This window comes from Acanthisitta chloris, unplaced genomic scaffold, assembly GCF_000695815.1.
Source record: "Acanthisitta chloris isolate BGI_N310 unplaced genomic scaffold, ASM69581v1 scaffold3502, whole genome shotgun sequence".
NCBI lineage: Eukaryota > Metazoa > Chordata > Aves > Passeriformes > Acanthisittidae > Acanthisitta > Acanthisitta chloris.
The window spans coordinates 64,610-85,541 of NW_008662035.1; the positions used below are offsets into that span (position 1 = coordinate 64,610).

The 20,932-nt window shown below is 37.6% G+C and overlaps 1 protein-coding gene across 1 annotated transcript in view; it reads right to left on the reverse strand.

Annotated features, from left to right (window-relative positions):
- The window catches only part of FCHO2 (FCH domain only 2), a gene marked incomplete at its 3' end in the record, with an annotated part of 69,981 nt that overhangs the window by 47,789 nt on the left and 1,260 nt on the right, over positions 1-20,932 (reverse strand). Inside the window, exons 2-7 of the mRNA XM_009070432.1 lie at positions 20,040-20,114; positions 18,599-18,740; positions 18,365-18,517; positions 15,323-15,427; positions 9,595-9,693; positions 8,461-8,557 (exon numbers count right to left, since the gene is read on the reverse strand). Of these exons, the coding sequence (XP_009068680.1) occupies positions 8,461-8,557; positions 9,595-9,693; positions 15,323-15,427; positions 18,365-18,517; positions 18,599-18,740; positions 20,040-20,114 (671 nt within the window). The remainder of the gene's footprint in view (positions 1-8,460; positions 8,558-9,594; positions 9,694-15,322; positions 15,428-18,364; positions 18,518-18,598; positions 18,741-20,039; positions 20,115-20,932) is intronic.

Here is a 20,932-nt window from a genome sequence, read left to right on the forward strand (position 1 = left end):
GATACCAGCCACGAGGATGTGGCTGGGCTGGCAGAGGGCCAGGACATTGCTGCTGTTTCTGTGCTGCTGTACTGGGCAGGTTGGAACTTCAGTGTGAAGTTGAGTTGAAGGGTCTGTGACACCTGTGGATGAGGCCACTATGGAGCAGATATCCACCTGCAACCCATGAAGGATCCCATGCCAGAGCAGCTGGATGCCTGAAGGAGGCTCTGGCTCATGAGAAGCCCACGCTGGAGGAGGTTTGCTGGCAGGCCGTATGACCTCACAGCGGATCCATGCTGGAGCAGTTCATGAAGAACTGTAGCCTGTGGGAAGGGCCCATCTTGGAGAAGTTATAGAAGGACTGTCTCCTTGGGGTGGGACCCCACGCTGGAGCAAGGGGATCAGCATGAGGTCTGTGTGCAGCAAAATAGCATCAGCTAAGGCACCAATTTCAGAATGCTAGACTCCCAGCCTCTTCTCTCATCTTTTTCTACTGCTGCTTTTGCTTCAACCTCACCCCATAATTCCTTTCAGACTGCATAAACAATGGGATGCAAGATACAGCTGGTTTTAACTATCCACAAGCTAAGTGGCTGGTCAACGTACACAATACATACAAACACACATTCAGCTGTCTGTTGACTCTCCATATGAGTAGCTTACATCACTACAACTGGCTTTCCCTTGTATGACACGTCTAGTTTATGTCCTCTCTCTACTCAACTCCTCAGTTTCAAAAAGTCTTTGAAACCTCTATTCGTCCATCCAATTGGGTTGAAAGTATCAAGGTCTTGTGAAAATTACAGGGGTGTGTGGGGAAAAAAAAGTATGAAGAAGCAGCAGAGCTGCATAAGTCTAGTCTATAAATACAAGTATCTGTAACAAACAGCTGTGCCTGACTGCATAGTGCATGATTCACCTCCTGAAGGTAGACCATGCAGGTATGCAGTGAAGCAAGAAATGCACAGACATGTTCAAGTATTTTTCTTCTTCAAGAAGATTCAGTTAAGATTTTGGCATAGTAAACATTGTAAATATGCAAAGTTACAGCCCTCATCTTTAAGGATTGCCTCAAAGAACCACATCTTTTGCAACAGTCACACATTCTCCCTGTAGACTAAGAGGGGTAGGGTTTCTTACTGAAGTTCTGAGCCCATGAAATCGTCACAGGTTAAGACGTTAATGTGACCTTAAAGAGAAAAAATAGGGCAATATATTTTATAGTATCCAGAATTTTGCAGACAGAAAAATCTTTTTTCAGTTAGGAAAGAGAGCATTTCCTATCTTAAAAGAAAAATATGCCTTCAGTAAGTTAAAAATCTCAAACCTTTCCCTCAGCATTAATTCCACATGAGGTTATGTTGATTCATGTAACTAAAGTACAGGTCTTATTTACTTTATTAGCATAAAACAGAGCTCAGTATGCTATTTCTATTTTCAGGTGTTCGAAAGCTCTTTGAGTAATATTTTTATCACACTTGCACACCACTGCATTTTCTGACGACTGTCACCTAATGCATATACTCTTCCTACATAGTTACTGAAACAGACATTGCTTCGCTCCCACAGCCCTGAAAAACTATTAGTGTCAGGCTGCAATTGCTTTTCTTTGTAGCAAGAAAATTCAAGGGGACCCAACAGTACTTCATCTTACCAAGTGTTCCAGATCATTCAAAACCCTATGGAGCTTTTGCCCTGTTGTATCTAGATGTTGTCTAAGATATTTTTGTCAATGCCACTAGTCTTCCACTTGAATTAAGAGACTGTTCCATTAAAACATGTACCTTTATAACTCTGCAGACCATTAGAAATAAATAAATCATAATCTAAAACAAGTTTGCAACTTAGATATATGTCATTATTAAAAATCTGTGTTGGCAGATGAGACTTTCTAATGTACACAGAAGCTTTGGCAAGTTTGTTGGTTATGAGGGGACTCAATTTTTGCAGACAAAATAAAACAGATATCTAGGACAGAAACCTGGTGCAGCTCTTAACCTTGTAGCTCCTCATTGAAAACAGCTCTACAGCACAGGACCGTTAAAGACTTTTTTACCCACCTCAATACCAGCTTCTCGTAAAAGTCCTGAAAGATATCCACACTTAATTTCTTCCATTAAGTTCTGAATTATATCAGTGGTCTGCAATACTTGTCTGAATCCCTTGGATGCTGTCAGTGTAGATAAACTAAACTCATTCCTTAGTTAGCCTTCTATGTAGAATTATCTGTGGGCACAGGCTTTGAGAAACTGTGACATTTCAGGCTATTTGTGCACCTAATCACAAGTGTCAGCAGCACTAAAATATTCACAATATTTACAGAAAATAATTTATAAGAACACAAAATAAATACTTGCTTTGTTACACTTCCTTGTGGAAAAGAAGCTCAAAGATGTCCTGCAGAGCTGTTCAAAAGTTACTATTAACCATTTTCAGTGTTTATTTCCATCTACTATGTTGCTCTTTAGTGTCCTAGAAAAGTATTTTTGCAAGTGCGATACACTACTGTGTTATCAAACGAACCCATGGAATAAATGCCACGCCCAGCACTGTTCCAAAACTTTATTTCAAAGCAGAGTTCATTATTCAGGCACATAAAAAGCTTGTAGCTTTTTTTCAAAGCAAGCCTCAATACTCTACGGCCTTTGTTTTGCCTTGCAAACTCAGGGAAAGGGCTAACTGGTTTCTGAGCTTCTTAAGAGTAATGCAGCTATTCTTACTCCTTTTCCCCACCTTGCTTTATGTTGTTCATCTGGTACATTTCTTCCATAGACAGAAAACATGTAGTTTAACACAACACACTAACTAAATAGAAGCATTAACATGAAGTGAGCACAGTATCAGCACTTGCTTCCAGTCGTGGTGCCGTTCACTTTGATGCTCTAGCATTTGCTTTGGAAAAAACACATAAGCAATAAATTTCAAGGGCAAGACTAAAATACTCACATAAGCAATTACAAAAGACCTCATAATGTGTCACAAGTTCACACCAACCTTTGCACTAAGCCCTCACTAGTGCCAAAAACAGCCACATGAAGACAGATATTATTCCATCACATAATCAATAATTCAGTTGAGTACACTGGATCAGAAATTAGCTGAATTAAAGCCTAGGTAAATTTGGTTTTAAAATGTTTACTAAACTGAAACTTTAATGCTTCATGATTCTGCTAACAGGAAGAGCTCCCAAATATGTTCTCTCAGAACAGGCAAGCATCATCAGCACATGGAAAAGGATGCCAGGGTATTTCCTCTGGTATGTGCTACCTTGTGAAAAAGTGGTGATTCTGACATTATTAGCACTAAGACACCAATGAATTTGTCAACTCTAGTGTACTTAATAACCTTTCCGGAAAGAATTTCAAAATGATAAAAAAAAAAAAAATCCTGAATTAATGTCTCCACTTAACATGTATGACTTTAAACTTTCCCATGACTGAAGTTACCAGGAGCCTTGAGACAATTTTTTCTGCATGGGCAAATAAAGCAAAATAGGTCTCATCAGCTCCAAAAAGCAATGGACCAAACATTTTTTTTAACCAGATTACTGAGTATTGACCAAATTATCAGACTCTGGATATGATGGAGGAAGGAGAGGGAGTAGGAATATTACTGTCATTTTCTGAATCTTGGCATCTGTGGAAGCAGCATTTGATTAAAAATACTTACACTATTATTCCTAATATCTAAAAGGACAAGGGGACAAAAGTCAAATACTTTTTTATACGTCTATGAGCCAGTGATGGCTGATCAAGAGCACCTGTTGATAATAAGCATAAAGTACTGTTATCATTTAATCCAAAGAGCTGGTGGACTGCAGTCATTAATTTTACAATTCTTTTAAAGATGCAAACTTCTTTTAGCCCCTCTAAAAAGTTCAGATTTATTGAATAGGTATTAAAAGGAGACAAGAAGTATTTTTATGGGCTTGTGTTCCCACAGCCCAAATTCTAGATGATTTTACTGGTACGCTTAGAACACAACCTGCACATGAGTGTTGCTCTTTGACTGATCTTCTCTGCCTACTGATGTGCTGCAATTACAAATCATGTTCTGGCTTATTCAGATGGGAAACATGGCTCAAGCTAGCAAAAACCCAAATATTTTCTAAAAAAAACATTATAGTTAAAAGATGGCCCAGTGCCCCTCTCACACTAAATAATGGCACGAAATATGTAATAATTGCCATCTGCAAGTCATCATTTTATTGGAGAGCTAAGGAGCCAGGAAAGATTCTGGCTCTCAACTTTTTAATCTAGATTATAAAAACATTTTTTATTTCATCCTGGTTAAATTTTTAAGAAAAAAAAAGAGGCAAAAATAGAGGAGCAACTTAATAAATTACCTACAACCACTACCAGGATAAACTAATGAAGACAAGGCCTTCTACAATGGGGTTGCAGCAACAGATGTCATCTACCTGGACTTTTCCAAAGCATCTGACACTGTTCTGCATGACATCCTGGTCTGTAAAATGAGGAGACATGGATTTGAAGATGGACTTGGTAGACCCACTTGGTGGACAAAGAATTGGCTGGATGGTTGCACTCAAAGAGTTGCAGTCACCAGCTCCATGTCCAAGCAGTGTCCAAAGCAGTGACAAGTGGCATTCCACAGGGGACAGTATAGGGACTAGCACTGTTTAATGACTCTGTCAGTGACATGAACATTTGGGAGCACCCTCAGCAAGTTTGCCAATGACACCAAGCTGAATGGTGTGGTTGACAGGCTGGAGGGAAGGGATGCCATCCAGAAGTACCTGGACAGGCTTGAGAGGTGGCCCTGTGTGAACCTCATGAAGTTCAACAGGGTCAAGTTGGGTCCTGTGTTGGGGCACTCCCAAGTACAAGTACAGGATGGGCAGTGAACGATCAAGGCCAGAGACATCTCTGACAAAACCTGGTTGCTCAGAGCCTTGTCGCACCTGGCTGTGAATGCTTTCACACATGAAGCACTCACCACTGCTCTGGGCAACCTCATCTTAAAAATTATGATGGTTTCATCACCCTCATCATAAAAAATGCCCAACTTAGATCTAGGTGCAAATCTCCCCTCTTTTAAAACTATTAATCCTTGCCATATCACTACAGGTCCTACTTTCTTGTCCCCATCTTCCTTACAAGCCTCCTCTAAGTACTGAAAAGTCACAATCAGGTCTCCCTGGAGCCTTTTCTCCAGGCTGACCAACCTCAGCTCTCACAGCCTTTCCTCACAGAAGAGGTGCTACAGTCCTCTGATCATTTTTGTGGCCCTCCTCTGGACCTGCTCAAACAGGTCTCTGTCTTTTCTGTACTGAGAACCCCAGAGCTGAATGAAGCACACCAGGTGGGGTCACACTAGTGCAAGTAGAGGGGCACAATCACCTCCTTTGACCTGCTGGCCCTTCTTGTGATGCAGCCCAGGATGCAGATGGCTTTCTGGGCTGCAAGTGACATTGCTGGGTCACGTCCAGTCTCTCATCCACCAGCACCCTCAAGCCCTTCTCAGCAGGGCTGCTCTCAATCCCTTCATCCCCCAGCTTCTATTGATACAAGGGGTGGCCACAACCCAGGTGCAGCACCTTGTACTTGGTATAGTTAAACCTCATGAGGATCACATGGGCTCATTTCTTGAGCTTGCCCTGGTTCCTCTGGATGCTGGAAACAGTTCAGAGAACACGTTAAATTATGATCTGAATCCTTACTGGTCCTGCCAGCTCTTTTTCCCTTTTTCAGTGGTTTACAGTGACTTTTTTTCAGTTAAAATTGAAGATTTGTGACTGGATGTATCTGTCTTTTTTTTTTTTTTAACCCTGAATGAAGTCAGAAAACAACTAACAAAAAGTACCTTCTTCAAATACTGTCTTAGTAAGACCTGTAATCTTGAAACTAAATTTCTAAAAAAACAGTCAAAACAAATTCAGTAAGCAGTAGGTCAAAAAGCTGATTTGGTAAGTTATTTAGGTAGCAGTCAAAAAAAGAACCACTGTGAAGAAGTTCCTGAGTGAATTAAGAACCCTCACAAAGCATTATGGCTTAAAATAAATGTTTTTTGTACTAGAAAGCCTGAAACTCTAGAAGCCTGTGCAGTACAGCTCCAGGTGACAAAAATAGCCACCAGAGGGAGCTAAATCAATCTGGTACAAAAGACTTCACTGTACAAACACTTCAAATACGCAGAAGTTTAAGAAAATATCTAACAGAGCTTACTGTAAGTGGTTTGTACTGTACTGAACAAAATAACCCTCCTCGGTTATTAATTTCAGACTCAGCCTTATTCTTACAGATATAAATAAAAACAAGTGAAGTCTGCTAAGAAGAACTAAAACAATAGCTAGAATACACTAAAATAAATGAAGATACTTTGCTATGCATTAACTTTTTAGCTTATTTTGTTCTCAAAATTCATTATTTCAGAAAGCACCCACTACCTAACTTACTAGAGTAGCCCACAAATAATACAGATGAGAGAAGGCCTGCTCATCCCTGGGGAATTTTCAAGTATTTCCTTCAAACAGATTTAGAACTGGAATCATAAGCAACAGTGGCATCCATGCGACATTCTTTGTGTTTGTTTTGTAGGCCAAGTCAGTATCATTTTTCACACTGAATATTTATGTTTATCTGAGGAGCCATTTCCTTCTCCAGCCTAATCAATAAATAAATCCCTCAGATTTCCAGAGTTTTCCCCATAAAATAAAATACCTGTCATGAAAAGTTCTCAAATGCAAAGAAGTAGGGGTTTAATCAAGAAAAAGCAGCCCTTAACACACTGGATGTTTCCATTCCATTCTTAGAAGGTACCTCGTTTTGCCTTGCAGGTCCTTGTAACTGTCAAAGTTTTATGATTCTAAATTAATATAACAAATACAACAGAAGCAGTAATCACAACTAACATCACTAGTGGTCTGTATTTCTAGGCTTTGACACTTCAGAACTTCTTATGCATTCATATTCTTTTACTGCTGAATTTGCCTGTGCTTTCCCTCTGCACCATGACTGCTTTACAAAGTTGATATCAATACAATGACTTAACACTGTAAAAGAAAATCCAAGGTGCATACATTTACACAGTGAATGTGCTATCCTTCCTTCTAATACTTTGCTCAACTTTCTTAGTGTACATTAGAGAAATTTTTATTTGGCCTCGGAGAACACAGGGTTTGAAAAACACTGTAAAGCAGCAAATAAGTACAGAGTGTCTGTAACTTCTCCCATAAAATTAAAAATGAAGTGTTACTTTTCTTACTATGTGGTGTAGCAAAAACCACATTGATAACATGGAGGATGTGAAGAGCACAGTGCTCTAGGATACATTAGCACGGGTCTTTGCAATGCATGGACTCAGAATCCTGAGTGCAAGACAGATCTCTAGCCATGACATCTGGGCTGGTCAAAGACATCTGGACACTGTATTGTCATGTATCTTTGTCCTGATTTCAGACCAACTGAACTTGAAACTCTGAAGTTCATACTTTTTCTTCCTCAGCCTTTACTGAAAAATTGCAAAACACACAGGAAACTTTGGAAAATTGTTCCATATACAATCTTACCTCAGCCCACTTGGGTTTCAGCATTAGTGGATCACAGAGAGAATATGAAACAATGTCATGTTAAACATACCTCACAGACATGTTGCAAAATACCTAGCAATCATATTTAACAATTTAATATGACTTTCAAGATCTACTCTGGTATGTACATTCATGCTCTCAAAAAAAATAATCTTTGTGTGTCTATACTAGAAGACAGAGCTAGTCAGGGCTCCCAATGTTGAAGAAAACAGAAAACTGTACTATAATTCCTGTATTCACACACCTAGTGGCTATGTATCTATGCCCAAATACTACAGTGACACTAGATAAACCGTATTGTATTGGGAGTCTGCTTTTTTATGTGAGTCCAGGAAAGCTTATACACCACACCCAAGCAGCAGTAGCTTCAGAGAGCACTATTCAACTTGCTGCTTGGTAAATAAATAATATACATTGTGTATTAAAATATAGATACTTTATACAAAAATAGATTCTGTATATCTATGAAAATGGCTTCGTAAACTAACCAAACTGATGCAACTAACTGTTCCAACAGTTCAATCAGCAGTTTTACAGACATCTGCTTTGAATACATAAATAAATGTATATTAATCAAGTCTTGAAATATACTTTATGCAGGAACACATAACAGACAACAGTTTGCACTAGGAACTACAGTTTCTTGGCAAATTTCACTCATGTACCAAGAAACAGTACAGTGCAGGAGCACAGACCTACAAACTACCAAGCTTTATGCACACAAATACTACATGCACACAATTAATTTTGTACTACTAACTTCTATGAATCATTTAATATCAAAGCTAACAGTTACTAAGAATGTGGAACTGCAAGCACATTAAAAACAGAGCACATGAACAAATACAGGTTTGTCCTTTCATTAGGAGTGGAAATCTATAATTTTAAAGCTAACATTTCCTACTCTGGTCATTTTAATCTCTTACCAGGTCTTTCCTTGCCAGTTCCTTTTGATTCAGCGAATTTCTGTATTAAGCTCTCAACTGTAGTATTTGTCATGTTATTAATAAACTCTTCATGCACCTTCAAAAAAAAAAGGCAAGTAACTTTAAAATGCAGTTTTCTCGATAGTTCAGGTTCAAAATACTTCCCTTTGAAATATACTACATGACTCAGAGAGAGAAATCAACAGATACTTTATCAAGGAAATCCCTCCTTTGGTGTTGCAAGTGCAGATACAATACAGACACAAAATAGGAATGCAAGATGACAGGTCTACTTTTTAGGTTTTACTTCCATTTCTTCCAAACAGCTCCTGTACACAGCATTTTCTGAGTCTGCCAGCAACATGTCCCACTGCAACGTCAGGGAGACAACCAGTTGCTTAAGCCAGCACCAGTTAAGGGTGTGAACTTTATCACAACTCCCACCTGCTAGAGCAGAAACATTACTGTTGTGATGTTTTTGGCCTGACAAAGAAACATCGATGTGTCGTTAACAGGCTCTTCCAACAAGGCATTAAGTATATGTGTTTCAGAAACAAACAGCATGACCTCTGTGTTGATCATTTGTCAGTAGAAAACCTCAATACTGAAGAGTATTGTGACTCTAAGTTTATGGATATAAAATGATGCTTCAAAAAGCTAAAAATTAAGGCCTGCTTATTAGGATTATTAATTAAGCAAACTTACAGCTAAAGAAAAGATACTGTAAAAGTTTGTTACTGAAGATTTCTTGCTCACAAAATCAGAAGTGTATAAAAAATTTGTAAGCTTTTCACATAATTTCTAGTTTTAATCAAAGAAGTAGTATGCTGATTAAGTGTGAAATGAGTGCTAATTTAGTATCTAGGCAGCAGAATTTTGAAACACAATAAAAATTCTTCTAACTGTGATAATAATTCATTCTCTGTTAAGATCAAATTTATTCAGACTAATTCCATAAACTTTGTGACAAACAACTCATAAATGCAACAAGAAGACATGGAAATTTGAGCATATATAGATTTTCTATCCTTTCAAAGATGCAATTATCATAAACATAGTGAGAAATATTCCATTGAATAGTTAAGAAAAATATGTAGCATAATCCAAAGGAAAACATGACAGCACAAAAATTACCTCTCCTATCTGCAAATGAATTTCTTTTATGGTATTTGACAATGACTGTATAATCTCTTTCATGCGAAGCAGGTGTGTTTCTTCAATGTCTTGAAATTTCTGCAGATGATACAAGCAATTAATCATAATAAGATATTTCTTGAAATACTAAACTTTGAATTGTAATAAGACACTGGCTGGAAAAAAACAACCCAACAAACAACTCTTTTTCCCTCCAGATCTCTATCATGGCAATTACAATGTTTAAGAAAGAGTTATGAAATAATGCACTTTAAAAAGCAATATATCCTTTTAGAACCTTTCAGAAGAATTGAGGGTTTTTTACTTACTCTTTGAATTTTCATATGTCTTTACTTTCAAAAAAATCTGACCTACTTCTACCACAGTAAAATAAGTTTAAAGGGTGTTCAAATAACCCCTCATTTCTCCATTACTGCAGAGTCTTGTTTTTTCATCTAAACCAAAAAAATCTTATTTCTGGATCTGTTTTGGACCTCCTTTTTAGCACCCTCACTTCCTCAGAAACACACACATGCTTTCTCTTTTCCTATTTAAATCTATATCCTTTGCTGCTTCAAATACGAATCATTTGTTTGATCCTTAATCTCACCATATACAATTTCTTCAGTTTGTCCCATTTTACCCAGGCTTCCAGCTGACAGCCATTTTAAAATCACTTCCACAGTTTTCAATGGCCCTTCCCTGGCTGAAAAATCAGAGCTAAAAATGTCCTCATCCTCCCCAACAGTCAACCATAATTGTCTTGAAATCTTTGTTTACTTCTGCTCCTTCCTAGTGCTGATGGGCCTATTTCTGTAACTGCCCTTTCAAGTGTGTCCAAACTTTGGAGCACCACTTAATCCTCCCTTCAATTTACATAGGGTTATCTGAAGATCATGTCTCCCAATTTCACACCTCCAGCTACTGTGATTCACAAACACAGCTCTGTACAGAAAAGACAAATACCCCTAACTTCTAGGCCCTCGAATTTCCTTCTGCCGTACTTACATACCTCTCTAGCCATGAGTCAGGCAGATTAAAATTATTTCCTTTTTCTCCAGCAACCTTCCTCTTAAACACAGAGGATATGGTCACCCCCTGTAGCCTACCCTACGATATTGTTTCTCTACTGATTGCCTTAATGTATAAACTTTTGTTTTCAAAACCGTCTTTGGCCCATCTTTATAACATCTGCTCTCAGTCATTATTGGGGTGTCAGCATATGTACATAATGTTTTCTGTAAGTTTTTCTCTATAATGCACATGAAAACTGTTGTCCAGTCAGAGATTTTTCTTTTTGTCTACCAGTGGAAAGCATCCCCCTCCCCCAACTGCTTCCTGTTGTTTGTTTATTGTTTTATACTTCAGATTTAAAGTCTTTGAAGTAGAGCCATCTTAAATAAAGCTAGGTATTATAACAGAACCACATCATTCATAGCACAGGGATAATCATTAGCCAGATTGTTTACTTTCACTTTTGAAAGATCAGTCCATTTAAAACAGATGTACTGAAATGGGTCTGTAACGTTAACGACCCAACAAACAAGACACTATCTAGTGCCTTCAGCTACAACACAAATGCAGAATCCTCAACAGGACATTTAGCTGTCCAGCTCAGCCACACAATTTATGTAAGCACTACTCCTCTTTTTTTTTTAAACACACTCATGTTCCTGCAAGTTTTACAATGTTTTTTAAAAATTCATTCTTACTCATTCTTGAAGTTTATTCATACGCAGACTGCCCAACAGCAAAGTCACCCAAATTCAACCCTACCTGGCTTTAGGTAAAACAGAGGACTCAAAGAAAATAGCATTTTCAACTACTGTTTGATCTTTTCCAATAATTGACTGAGCTACGTGACTTTTAACAAAAACCCTCCTAGCAAGGTGGAAAATCTGGCAAAAAGACATCATGCTTTCTTAGCAACCGCATAGCAATTGCATAACACAACTATAGACATACTAAAAAAAATAACCTTCAACACGACAAATTTCTGTCAAATCCAATTTCTAAACAATGAACTCCTTCAATGACAACAAACACTTCCATATTTACCACAGCTAAAACCATAACTTGCAACTCAAGATTAGGAGGACCCTACATTTCCAAATTCAGCCTCTCAAAATCATGTATCACGCGTCACTTCATTTTGATAACTGCAGGTAAGATAGCAAATACCAAAAGAAGAAAAACATGTAAAATTTATGGAACATCAGCGGAGTTTAACTAAGAAAAGGGAACAGCCAAATGACTACATAGAATACCACCACTGCAATAAAAGATGTTAGCCCTCACAAAAAAACTATGCGAAACTGCTAAGACAGGTTTAAGCTTAGCCAATTGATTTTGCACTGAAAGAAATGAGAACACTCACATCCCTCACTGCATCTTCAGAACTATTCTGTATATATCAAGTGAAATGTACTCAGAGCTAACACAATACAGGGAGTGCTTCACATAGAAGTGGGTGCTATTTTTTTTGTTGTGTCATCTTTGAAGTAGCCACCATGCAACCAAACTGTGGGTGCAGCTATACCATTACACTTAAATCAGAATAGAATAGAATCAACCAGGTTGGAAGAGACCTCCAAGATCATCGAGTCCAACCCACCCATGGTTGGTTACTAGACCATGGCACTAAGTGCCACATCCAGTCTCAGCCTGAAAACCTCCAGGGATGCTGAATCCATCCCCTCCCTGGGCAGCACATTCCACTGTCTAACTACTCTCTCCATAAAAAAATCTCTTCCTACTATCCAACCTAAACCTCCCCTGGCAGAGCTTGAGTCTGTGCCCTCCTGTCCTGCTGCTGGTTGCCTGGGAGAAGAGACCAACCCCCACCTGACTCCAACCTCCTGTCAGGGAGTTGTAGAGGGTGATAAGGTCTCCCAAAAAAAAAAACACCCCCAGCTCCCTCAGCCTCTCCTCATGGCACTTGTGCTCCAGTCCCTTCACCAGCCTCGTTGCTCTTCTCTGGACCTGCTGCTCCAGCACTTCCAGCAATTACACACATTCATCTTAACCTGGCAGAATGGCAATTTTCATTCCCCATATGGACAGTCTGGAAAGCTGACAGATGTCCATTATAACAATAAGTAAAAATTTAAACTTCAAGTAAAAGGATTGCTACAGTTAAGGAACCAAGGAGATTTAGCTAAGAGTGGTTTTTGTGAGAGGGTAACTTTATACTAACCTTATATTGGGAAAAAAACCCAAACCCAACCAGATCCTAACCACCCACCACCCAGAAAACCAAAAGAGCAAAAAGCTATAATGTCTGATACAGCTAAAAGATTTTCTTCCTCTCTCTACATCTGAGCCTGGTTTAAATACGTAAGACCTACCTAAAAACAAGTAAGAAAGCTGAACAAAAAGCACCTTCATATACTGTTTGTAGATTTAAAAACAAGCTTTATTTTTATCATTCTTTTGTTATAGTGGATTATTCAGAGTGGATTTTTTTTTTTCTAGTGTATCATGAAAAGCCCAGTGTATCATGATGAAAGCCCCTACATTTTCCTTCACTAATTCACTCACAATAGAATCCATTTCATGTTTATCTTCTGTCAGTGCTAAACAAGAACTCTTTTTCACTACTCACAGGTACCTTGCTCACTGGGAACAAGTTTACAGTGCAATTTAGCCATGCCAGCTTATTGAAGTCCTATTTGTTTGATTCTTATTGTTTCAGAGAGCAGTAAGTCAACTACTGTAAACAGTCTCTTTCTTTTAAGGGAAGGAAAAGACAGCAGACAGCTTTTGTGAGACCAAATAAAGATTTAAAGCAACCAGACTGAACTTGCACTGCAGTGGATCAGAAGCATTCACAGGATCTGTTACAATGGGGGTTCAGTACCTTCAAGAACAAGGTAAATAACATGCAGGGCAGAAATTTCTTGGTCCAGAAGAGCCACACTTGTGTATGACTTGAGACAAATAAATGGAACAATTCTGGTAATTTTTTGTGGTGTTACTCGATTTCTTTGTAGCAAAAGGTGGAGCCCACAACAAAAGTCAGGCTGCACTTCAATTTACACGAAGCACGCAATGATGGAGTTCCTGAAACACTTACTGAGCAAATACATGAGTGACATTAACCTACAAAAAAGTCAGCGTTTTGGGCAGTATGTGTTCAGGTCAGTTTGATTCTACCTACTTTCTATTCTGTCAACACACTCCAGGGGAAATGTTACAGTTTAAAGATTCTTTCGTTGCTACTATATTATACTTAAAATATGTATTAGTTAAGTTTCAAAAGCTTGTCTAGGTCCAAATTATCAAGTGACTGTAATCACACATGTCAATTCCAATCCCAATCAAAGTCAAATTGCCTAGAGATAACTGATATGCAAATATTTTCAGTTATGTGCAAGGCATAATGCCAAGGAAACAGATGTAAATGTGTAAGGTGGACACACGTGCAAGTGAGCCCAGGCCAATGTCATACATTAAACCAACTTAAAGATGCAATTCTTTGCCCTTGGTACCACATTGCCTGTCCTGTCTGGTCTGGGTTAAATCCAGCATTCCATCACATACTGGTTTTAGCTGGATTAGTTCAACAAGTTAGTTTCTTGCACAAATACTTGGCAAAGGAAATAGGACAAATGCTACTTTTGAGAGCAATAGTAACTTAAAATATCTTCTGAAAACACAGCTTCACATATCAGAGATGAGAAGTACAGAAGGCTTTATGGCCTACACCACAGTACCCATGAATTTTCTTTCAACAAAACCTTTTTGCAGCACTGAATAACTGAAGTCATCACTGGTTTACGTGTCACAGTTTAAAAAAAAGGCATTTAAAACTCCCCTTTTTTTTTTTGAAAAAAGAGAGAGAAATAACATATATAACCACATTTAACTCAAACTTAAAACAAAAGCATAGGAGTACAACTTCTTCAACCAGAACTGCATCAGGATATAGCACGAAAAGATGCCTTCCGCAAACTCTTCGAGGAAAGGTTGTCAGGACTCCTAATGTAACAGCCACATTTCAAGCAGAATTTTGCAGTAGCATGCCTGAGCACTTTGCTCAAAATGCTTGGGCTGGGGGGTGGGAGAGTTCTGGTATGTGATACGTGTGGTATCCTTTCTCTAGCAGATGTGTTGAGCATCAATTCAGAGATAAACTACATCGAATCCTAATGAAGCTTGCAAAGTAGGAAAGCAGTTTATAGTTTAGAACAGGACAACTTTTTTACATGTTAGCCTATATAATCCTTCAAGAAGTTAAGAAAACCCCATCATTTTCCCACATAGAAGTTAAAAATACAAGTATGGCTGAATCTCCCTAGCAATTTCATTTATGCCTAAAAATTAATCTTTGAAACTAATAAAACAGTAAAGATTTTTCAACTGAATAGAAAATTCCTATCTCTTAAAATACTTACTAAACCAAGAAACATATACAAATAAACATTCCAGAGCACCACTAACTATTACTACTAAAAGCAGAAACAAGAAGTTTGTTTTCTTTAAATCTCCTGAGGTAGGAAAGAGTCTGCTATCCACAAATTTGCAAAGAATACTTTCAAATGTAGGAAGAAGCAGCATATACAATGGACAATGTTAGCACAACACACATGGTCAGTGTTTGCCTTTCCAACACATCCATTTCCAAAGGAACCAACTTTTCAAAGACTTTGATTTCAGATGGCTTCAGAGATGAAACAGAATATATATTAATCTATTTCAAAGTTAATTTGTTTAATATAACACTTACCTGTGCTGTTTCTGTCATTTTCAGTTCAAAATCAGACTTAAATTGAGCATACTTCTCCACATAGAGTTTATAGGTATCTGTAGCTTTTTTTGACTTAACTGCTGCCTGTAGATCAGTACAAAAAAAGGTGTCAAATGTCACACATACAGTCTGAACCAAGGCTTTTACAGCCACTCTTAAAAGAAAAGCTAGGAAAATTATCCGGGGCATACCAAAACAGTGAAGTGCCATAACAAAATTTCACTACCAAATAATTCAAATTCAAGTTATTGGAGATTTCTATTTAAAACTATATACAAACCATGTCAGAATGTAACAAAGCAAATAACTCATTTAAATCTCCTTGTCAGCAATGACATATTTATAATATACTTATTTTTAAATCAAATTTGTATTCCTGAAGATAATTCATTAGGTCCTGTCAAATATTTACACCTGCAATAGCAAAGCAGGAAAAAAGCAGGGTTGGAATACAGAGCAAACAGAATAAGACAGCCTTATTTTGTTTCCCCAAACAAAATTTACTATGCAGAAAGTACAAGGTGTTCCATGAAAATTTGCTTTTAAAATTAAGACTGCTTTGCAGTAAGATAATTCAAAACTTAGGCATTGAAAAGGAAGGAAATGCCAAGTTAAAAGATGCAAAAAAAAAAAGTTTTATAAAAAAACCCTGTAATTGAACCCCATATGCAAGGGACCTTGACAAAATAAACATTTTCGATCTCTTATCATGTTCAATGATGAGCAGAATCTGAGTATTACATGCTGAAGAGCATCTAAAATCCAATTACTCAGCAGAACAGACAAAAAGATAAAACATGTGAACACTGTATAGTTAACTAGTAATCTCCTCTGAAAGCAGGATGTGATTATTCTCAGGTGCAGCAATTGCTAGAATATTATTTAGCAGATTTAGTGAAAGGATAAGGATCAGACAAGAATTTTTTTGTTAAGCCACTATAAATAGAGAAGTTCACATGAACAACAGGAAATTATTACACAAGTCAGTATAAACTTCCAGCTGCAATGAAAATTGCAAAGTCTCAGATAACTCCTTGGATTCTTCAATAAAGTATCTCTCCAAACACTTGGTCTTGAGATAAACTTATTGTACTGGTGTAGATCCCTTGCTTTTTGATAGTTTTTCTGTGATTTTGATAGAAAATAGTTTTCATGTTGTGCTAAAAGTAATTAAACTATTCTCTGCCAAAGCAAAAATAAATTAATACAATCTTTGGACTTCATGTTTATGAAACTGCAAGTGTGACTTTGAATAGAGGCATGACTGAAGAGATATGACAGTAATGGTTACCTACTCCCACTGGAAACGTTTTTTAAGGACTTGCAGAGCGTTCAACTATAGCCTAATTGTATCTAAGGAAGATGCACAAAACAGTGAAAAGTGACCTTCCTCCTAGAGTGCTTCCTCTTTCTCCCTTCTCATGTAGACATCTGTCAGGCTGCCTGAACATTTTTTTTTTTGTTTGTTCCCAAACAAACAAGGATAATACTACATCTTAAAAGACGCTTTCCGTCAAGTCAACTTTTCCTACTGAAATGTTTCAATCTATTTACAACAATTCTGGAAAATCATACTTTGAAGAGACTGGCAAGAAAACATCTGCCAACACACATATTTCTCATTCATGTCTAGAATCCAACATTGACTGTCATTTGAGACAGAAGCTAGGAGGAAATAAAGCTCGATTTATGCCAAGATAAAACAATCAGAACATGGTCAACAAACTCACTTTTGTGAAAAACAATAACCAACTCTATCTGCTCCATCAAGACTGCAGTATAAAGTGCACAAAGATCATTCTAACCAGCACAGTCCTACACAGATCAGTTAACTGAAATGGAAATAGGCAGAGGAACCAAGATTTTAAAAGAGAAGTTATAGCCAGAGACAAGGAAACATGACCTCTTTCCTCTATTAGATTCCTGAAAACAGAAAAAGTTAGTGATGCAGCAGGTCTAGGGAGGCAATCCTTCCCCTCACAGCACTGGTGAGGCTACACCTGGAGTAGTGTCCAGTTCTGGGTTGTCTACTGCAAGAGAGACATGGACATACTGAAGAGAATCCAGTAAAAGGCCATGAGGATGACCAAGGGATGGAAGCATCACTCCATGAGGAAAGACAGAGCTGGAACTGTTCAGTTCCCTGGAAAAGGGAAGTTTTAGAGAGAATCTTATCAATAGGTGCAAATATTTGAAGGGAGGATACAGAGAAGACAAAGTCAGGCTCTTTTTAGTGGCACCCAGTGACAGAACTAGAGGCAATGGGCACTAAAAGAAATCACAAAAGTTTCTCTCTGAACATTGGGAAACACCTTTTCCCCATTAAGCTAACAGAGCCCTGGTGTAGGTTGCCCAGAGACTCTGCTGAGTTGCCATCCTTGGAGACACAAAGCCATCTAGATGTAGTCCTGGGTAATTGGCTTGAGGTGGCATTGCTTGAGCAGGGAGGATAGACAGAATGACTTCCAGAGGTCCCTGCCAGCCTCAGACATATTGTAATTCTGTGAAAGGATCCAATTCTCCCACAACACAAAGACAGTACTAAATACTGTATCACAATACACATCCCTTGGGTTTCTGGTCCATGAAATTGGAACCATTTAAATCAGCACTGAGAAAGTACAGGTAGCATGTCTTTCTTCTTAATGGAATTCACTTCAAATACTTATGTAATTAGCTACCTTATCTCACCGAAGGGACAGCACGACTACTCCTTAGTTCAGTAACACAGACATTGAGTGCTTGTGTATTTACATATGGAAACATATTCAAAAACACAATAGATGATAAAACAATTAGGCACAATTTCTGTACTAGACAAAATTATGATATGATACAGTTATTTACCAGACAAAGAATTAGAACTGCCAGTAGGAGCAGATAAGGAAGTAACTGCAAATAAAACAAAAAAATAGTCATAAGGACTACTTCTAACTACATTTAGCCCTTGCTGAGCATGCCATACAAGGTGAACGTGTTACTGATTAGTAGCACAATTAAAGTAAGATGTGACAGAGCTACCTTATCAACTTCTCTCTGCGTTGCTCCTTCCTTTTTCAAGCGTTCTTGTTCCACACACTTTGCATTGTAGTTTTCCTTTGACTTCTGCAAGGCCTGAGTGATACTTTGAATATTTTGCACTGCTTCCAGAGTTCCTGAAACATCTTCTTTAGTCTGCCAAATACCACAGGGTTGTCAAAACCAAACCATTTTAATGTAACAAGTCATTGGACATAAGAAAAAAAAATTAATAACCTTTTTATAAGCTTTAATCTGTTCATCTCCATACTTATGGACTTCTTTTATGAGTTCTTGCAATCTCCGCACAAGATCCAAGTGACAGCTTGCTAGTTTTTCTGTTGAGGTTTTGAAAACATCCCAAACTGGTGCAAATGTCCTAGATTGATGAAAATAATATTTAATATTCATCTGGATTCTTTCCTTTTATTTGGCAATTTTTTTTAAATAGTGCTAAAGGATAATGGTAAGTTTACAGAAGTTCATTCCTGTTCCTAAAATTGAAACAAACAAAATCCCCAACAACTGCTCTAAGTTCTTATTAAATATGTTTCCAATGTACTTGGCATCCTCTCTACTAATTTTCCCATGTTTTATGTTTTACCTTATTAGTACTGACTCCAATGGGTAAAAACACAGCAAAGTTCATTTAGTCCTATCATCAGCACACAATAACACCAAGTGGCAAAATGGTGCAACAGCTCAAAATAATTTAACATGTAGAAGTATTTTTATGTATATATGAACAGTGAGGACAAATCAGAAATTTCTTGGTTAAGTTTCTCATTGTCTTACATTGCTGCAGCCACAAGGTGCAGGAAAAAAGCACTGACAAAGATGGTTTGCCACTACAAGTGATTTACTGATTAACAGAAATGAATGGTAAGGCACAGGAAGGTGTGATCATTTCTCAGATTCTGATTTCTATACTGAATAGACTTCTCCAGCTGTTCTAAAGATACATTTCTATCTCAGTTTCCTGGTTAATGCTGGGAAAAAATCAATACTAACCACAGCCTTTAAAGCACTGATGTTCAAAGGTTCTATATCTACTTGTTAGTTTTTAAAGGGCAGCAATAACTGCTATCAAATTATCCACCGATAAAAGCTCCTCATGTTTCTAGATAAGATTACTACAAATAAAATATCTAGCTTCAGCTAAGAAGTCTGAGTTCTCATTGGGCTAATCTCTCAAATGCAAAAGCACTCATTCATCACCCCAGCTTTTAAAAACATACCCTGTGCATAACACTTTCATTAAACTACGGAATAAATCTACGGGAAAGTCTCAGTATGAACATCTCTGAGGACAGATAACACTCCAAAAATCAGAAACAATAAAAATAAATAAACTCACTGACACAGAGTACTTGCCATATGCTTGAGAGCAAATAGACATAGTCACTATGTCTGAAAAGAACTCAGCCTTAAACACAGAGGAACAAACAATTTCTCTGTATTTGGGCTCTGTGCTTTATAAAACTGTGGATAAATAACTGCACTGTCTTTGTTTTTGTCATAGCTGCATGATATTTTGCATGGTTACTGAAGACCTAACAATAATTTTAAAAGTGGCAAAGTTATGCTACCCTCCACATCATCAATAAAATATTCAAAATCAAACTTGATTCTTAACATTATGGAGTCATTTAATTCCCTCTTACATACACTTACTTACCCAAGCTGTGTGTAATTGCTTGCTGACTTGGCTAGTTTTGTCATCGACCTTGAATATGTCTCCTCTATTGTAGCCCTGCCAAAGAAATCCATCAAAAGCAGAATTTTGAAGATATTTGAAGACAGACGAATATGCATTTGAAAGGTGAAAAACAGAGGACTCTTTACTACTGTTGAAAATGACTCAATTTTAACGACTCCTCAAAAACTACACAAAAAATCACATTGATATATTTAAAAGAAGACAACCTTCTTTAAAAATTATTGCAAACAGTAGAACACAACACTTCCCACTGCGTGTTATTTTACAGGTTCCCAAACTCAAATATCACTATGCAAAGAACTTAGAGTAAAAAACAACTCCTCCTGCAAAAAGACAGGACATGACCCCATTTTATTCGATGTGTAACGGCTTAGTAAGTGTTCAGTTTGTTTATTGCAATGTTTTCATTACAAGTATGTTTTATTTTGTTGCTGTGTAAGTCTCTCCTATTTAGACAGTGCTAGACAGGTGATTGTCGTGAGACTTTGTTCTGTCTGTTACTAAAGAAAATTGAAGGCAGTTGAGAACAGCAAATAGGAAGGAATTGTCTTTTTCAAGCCTTGAGTTCCTGGGTTTTACTTGTTCTGTTAACAGCAACATTCTGTCACAGGCCTCTTAGGTTATTTTTTTAAGAAGGTTATTTCAATAAATTTCTTCACAGATTTATTTTGGAAAACTTTCTTTTGGAAAGCAAAGGGTTTCACTGCCTAGATATGGAATCCCATAAAAGTTTTCAGTAAAGTGAGGACACCAAATATTTGAAGCCCATCCATTTCTTTGAAACTACAAACTATATGTCACAAACTACTGGCAGCTTAGATTGTGACTGGCACTAAGTGCCACATCCAGTC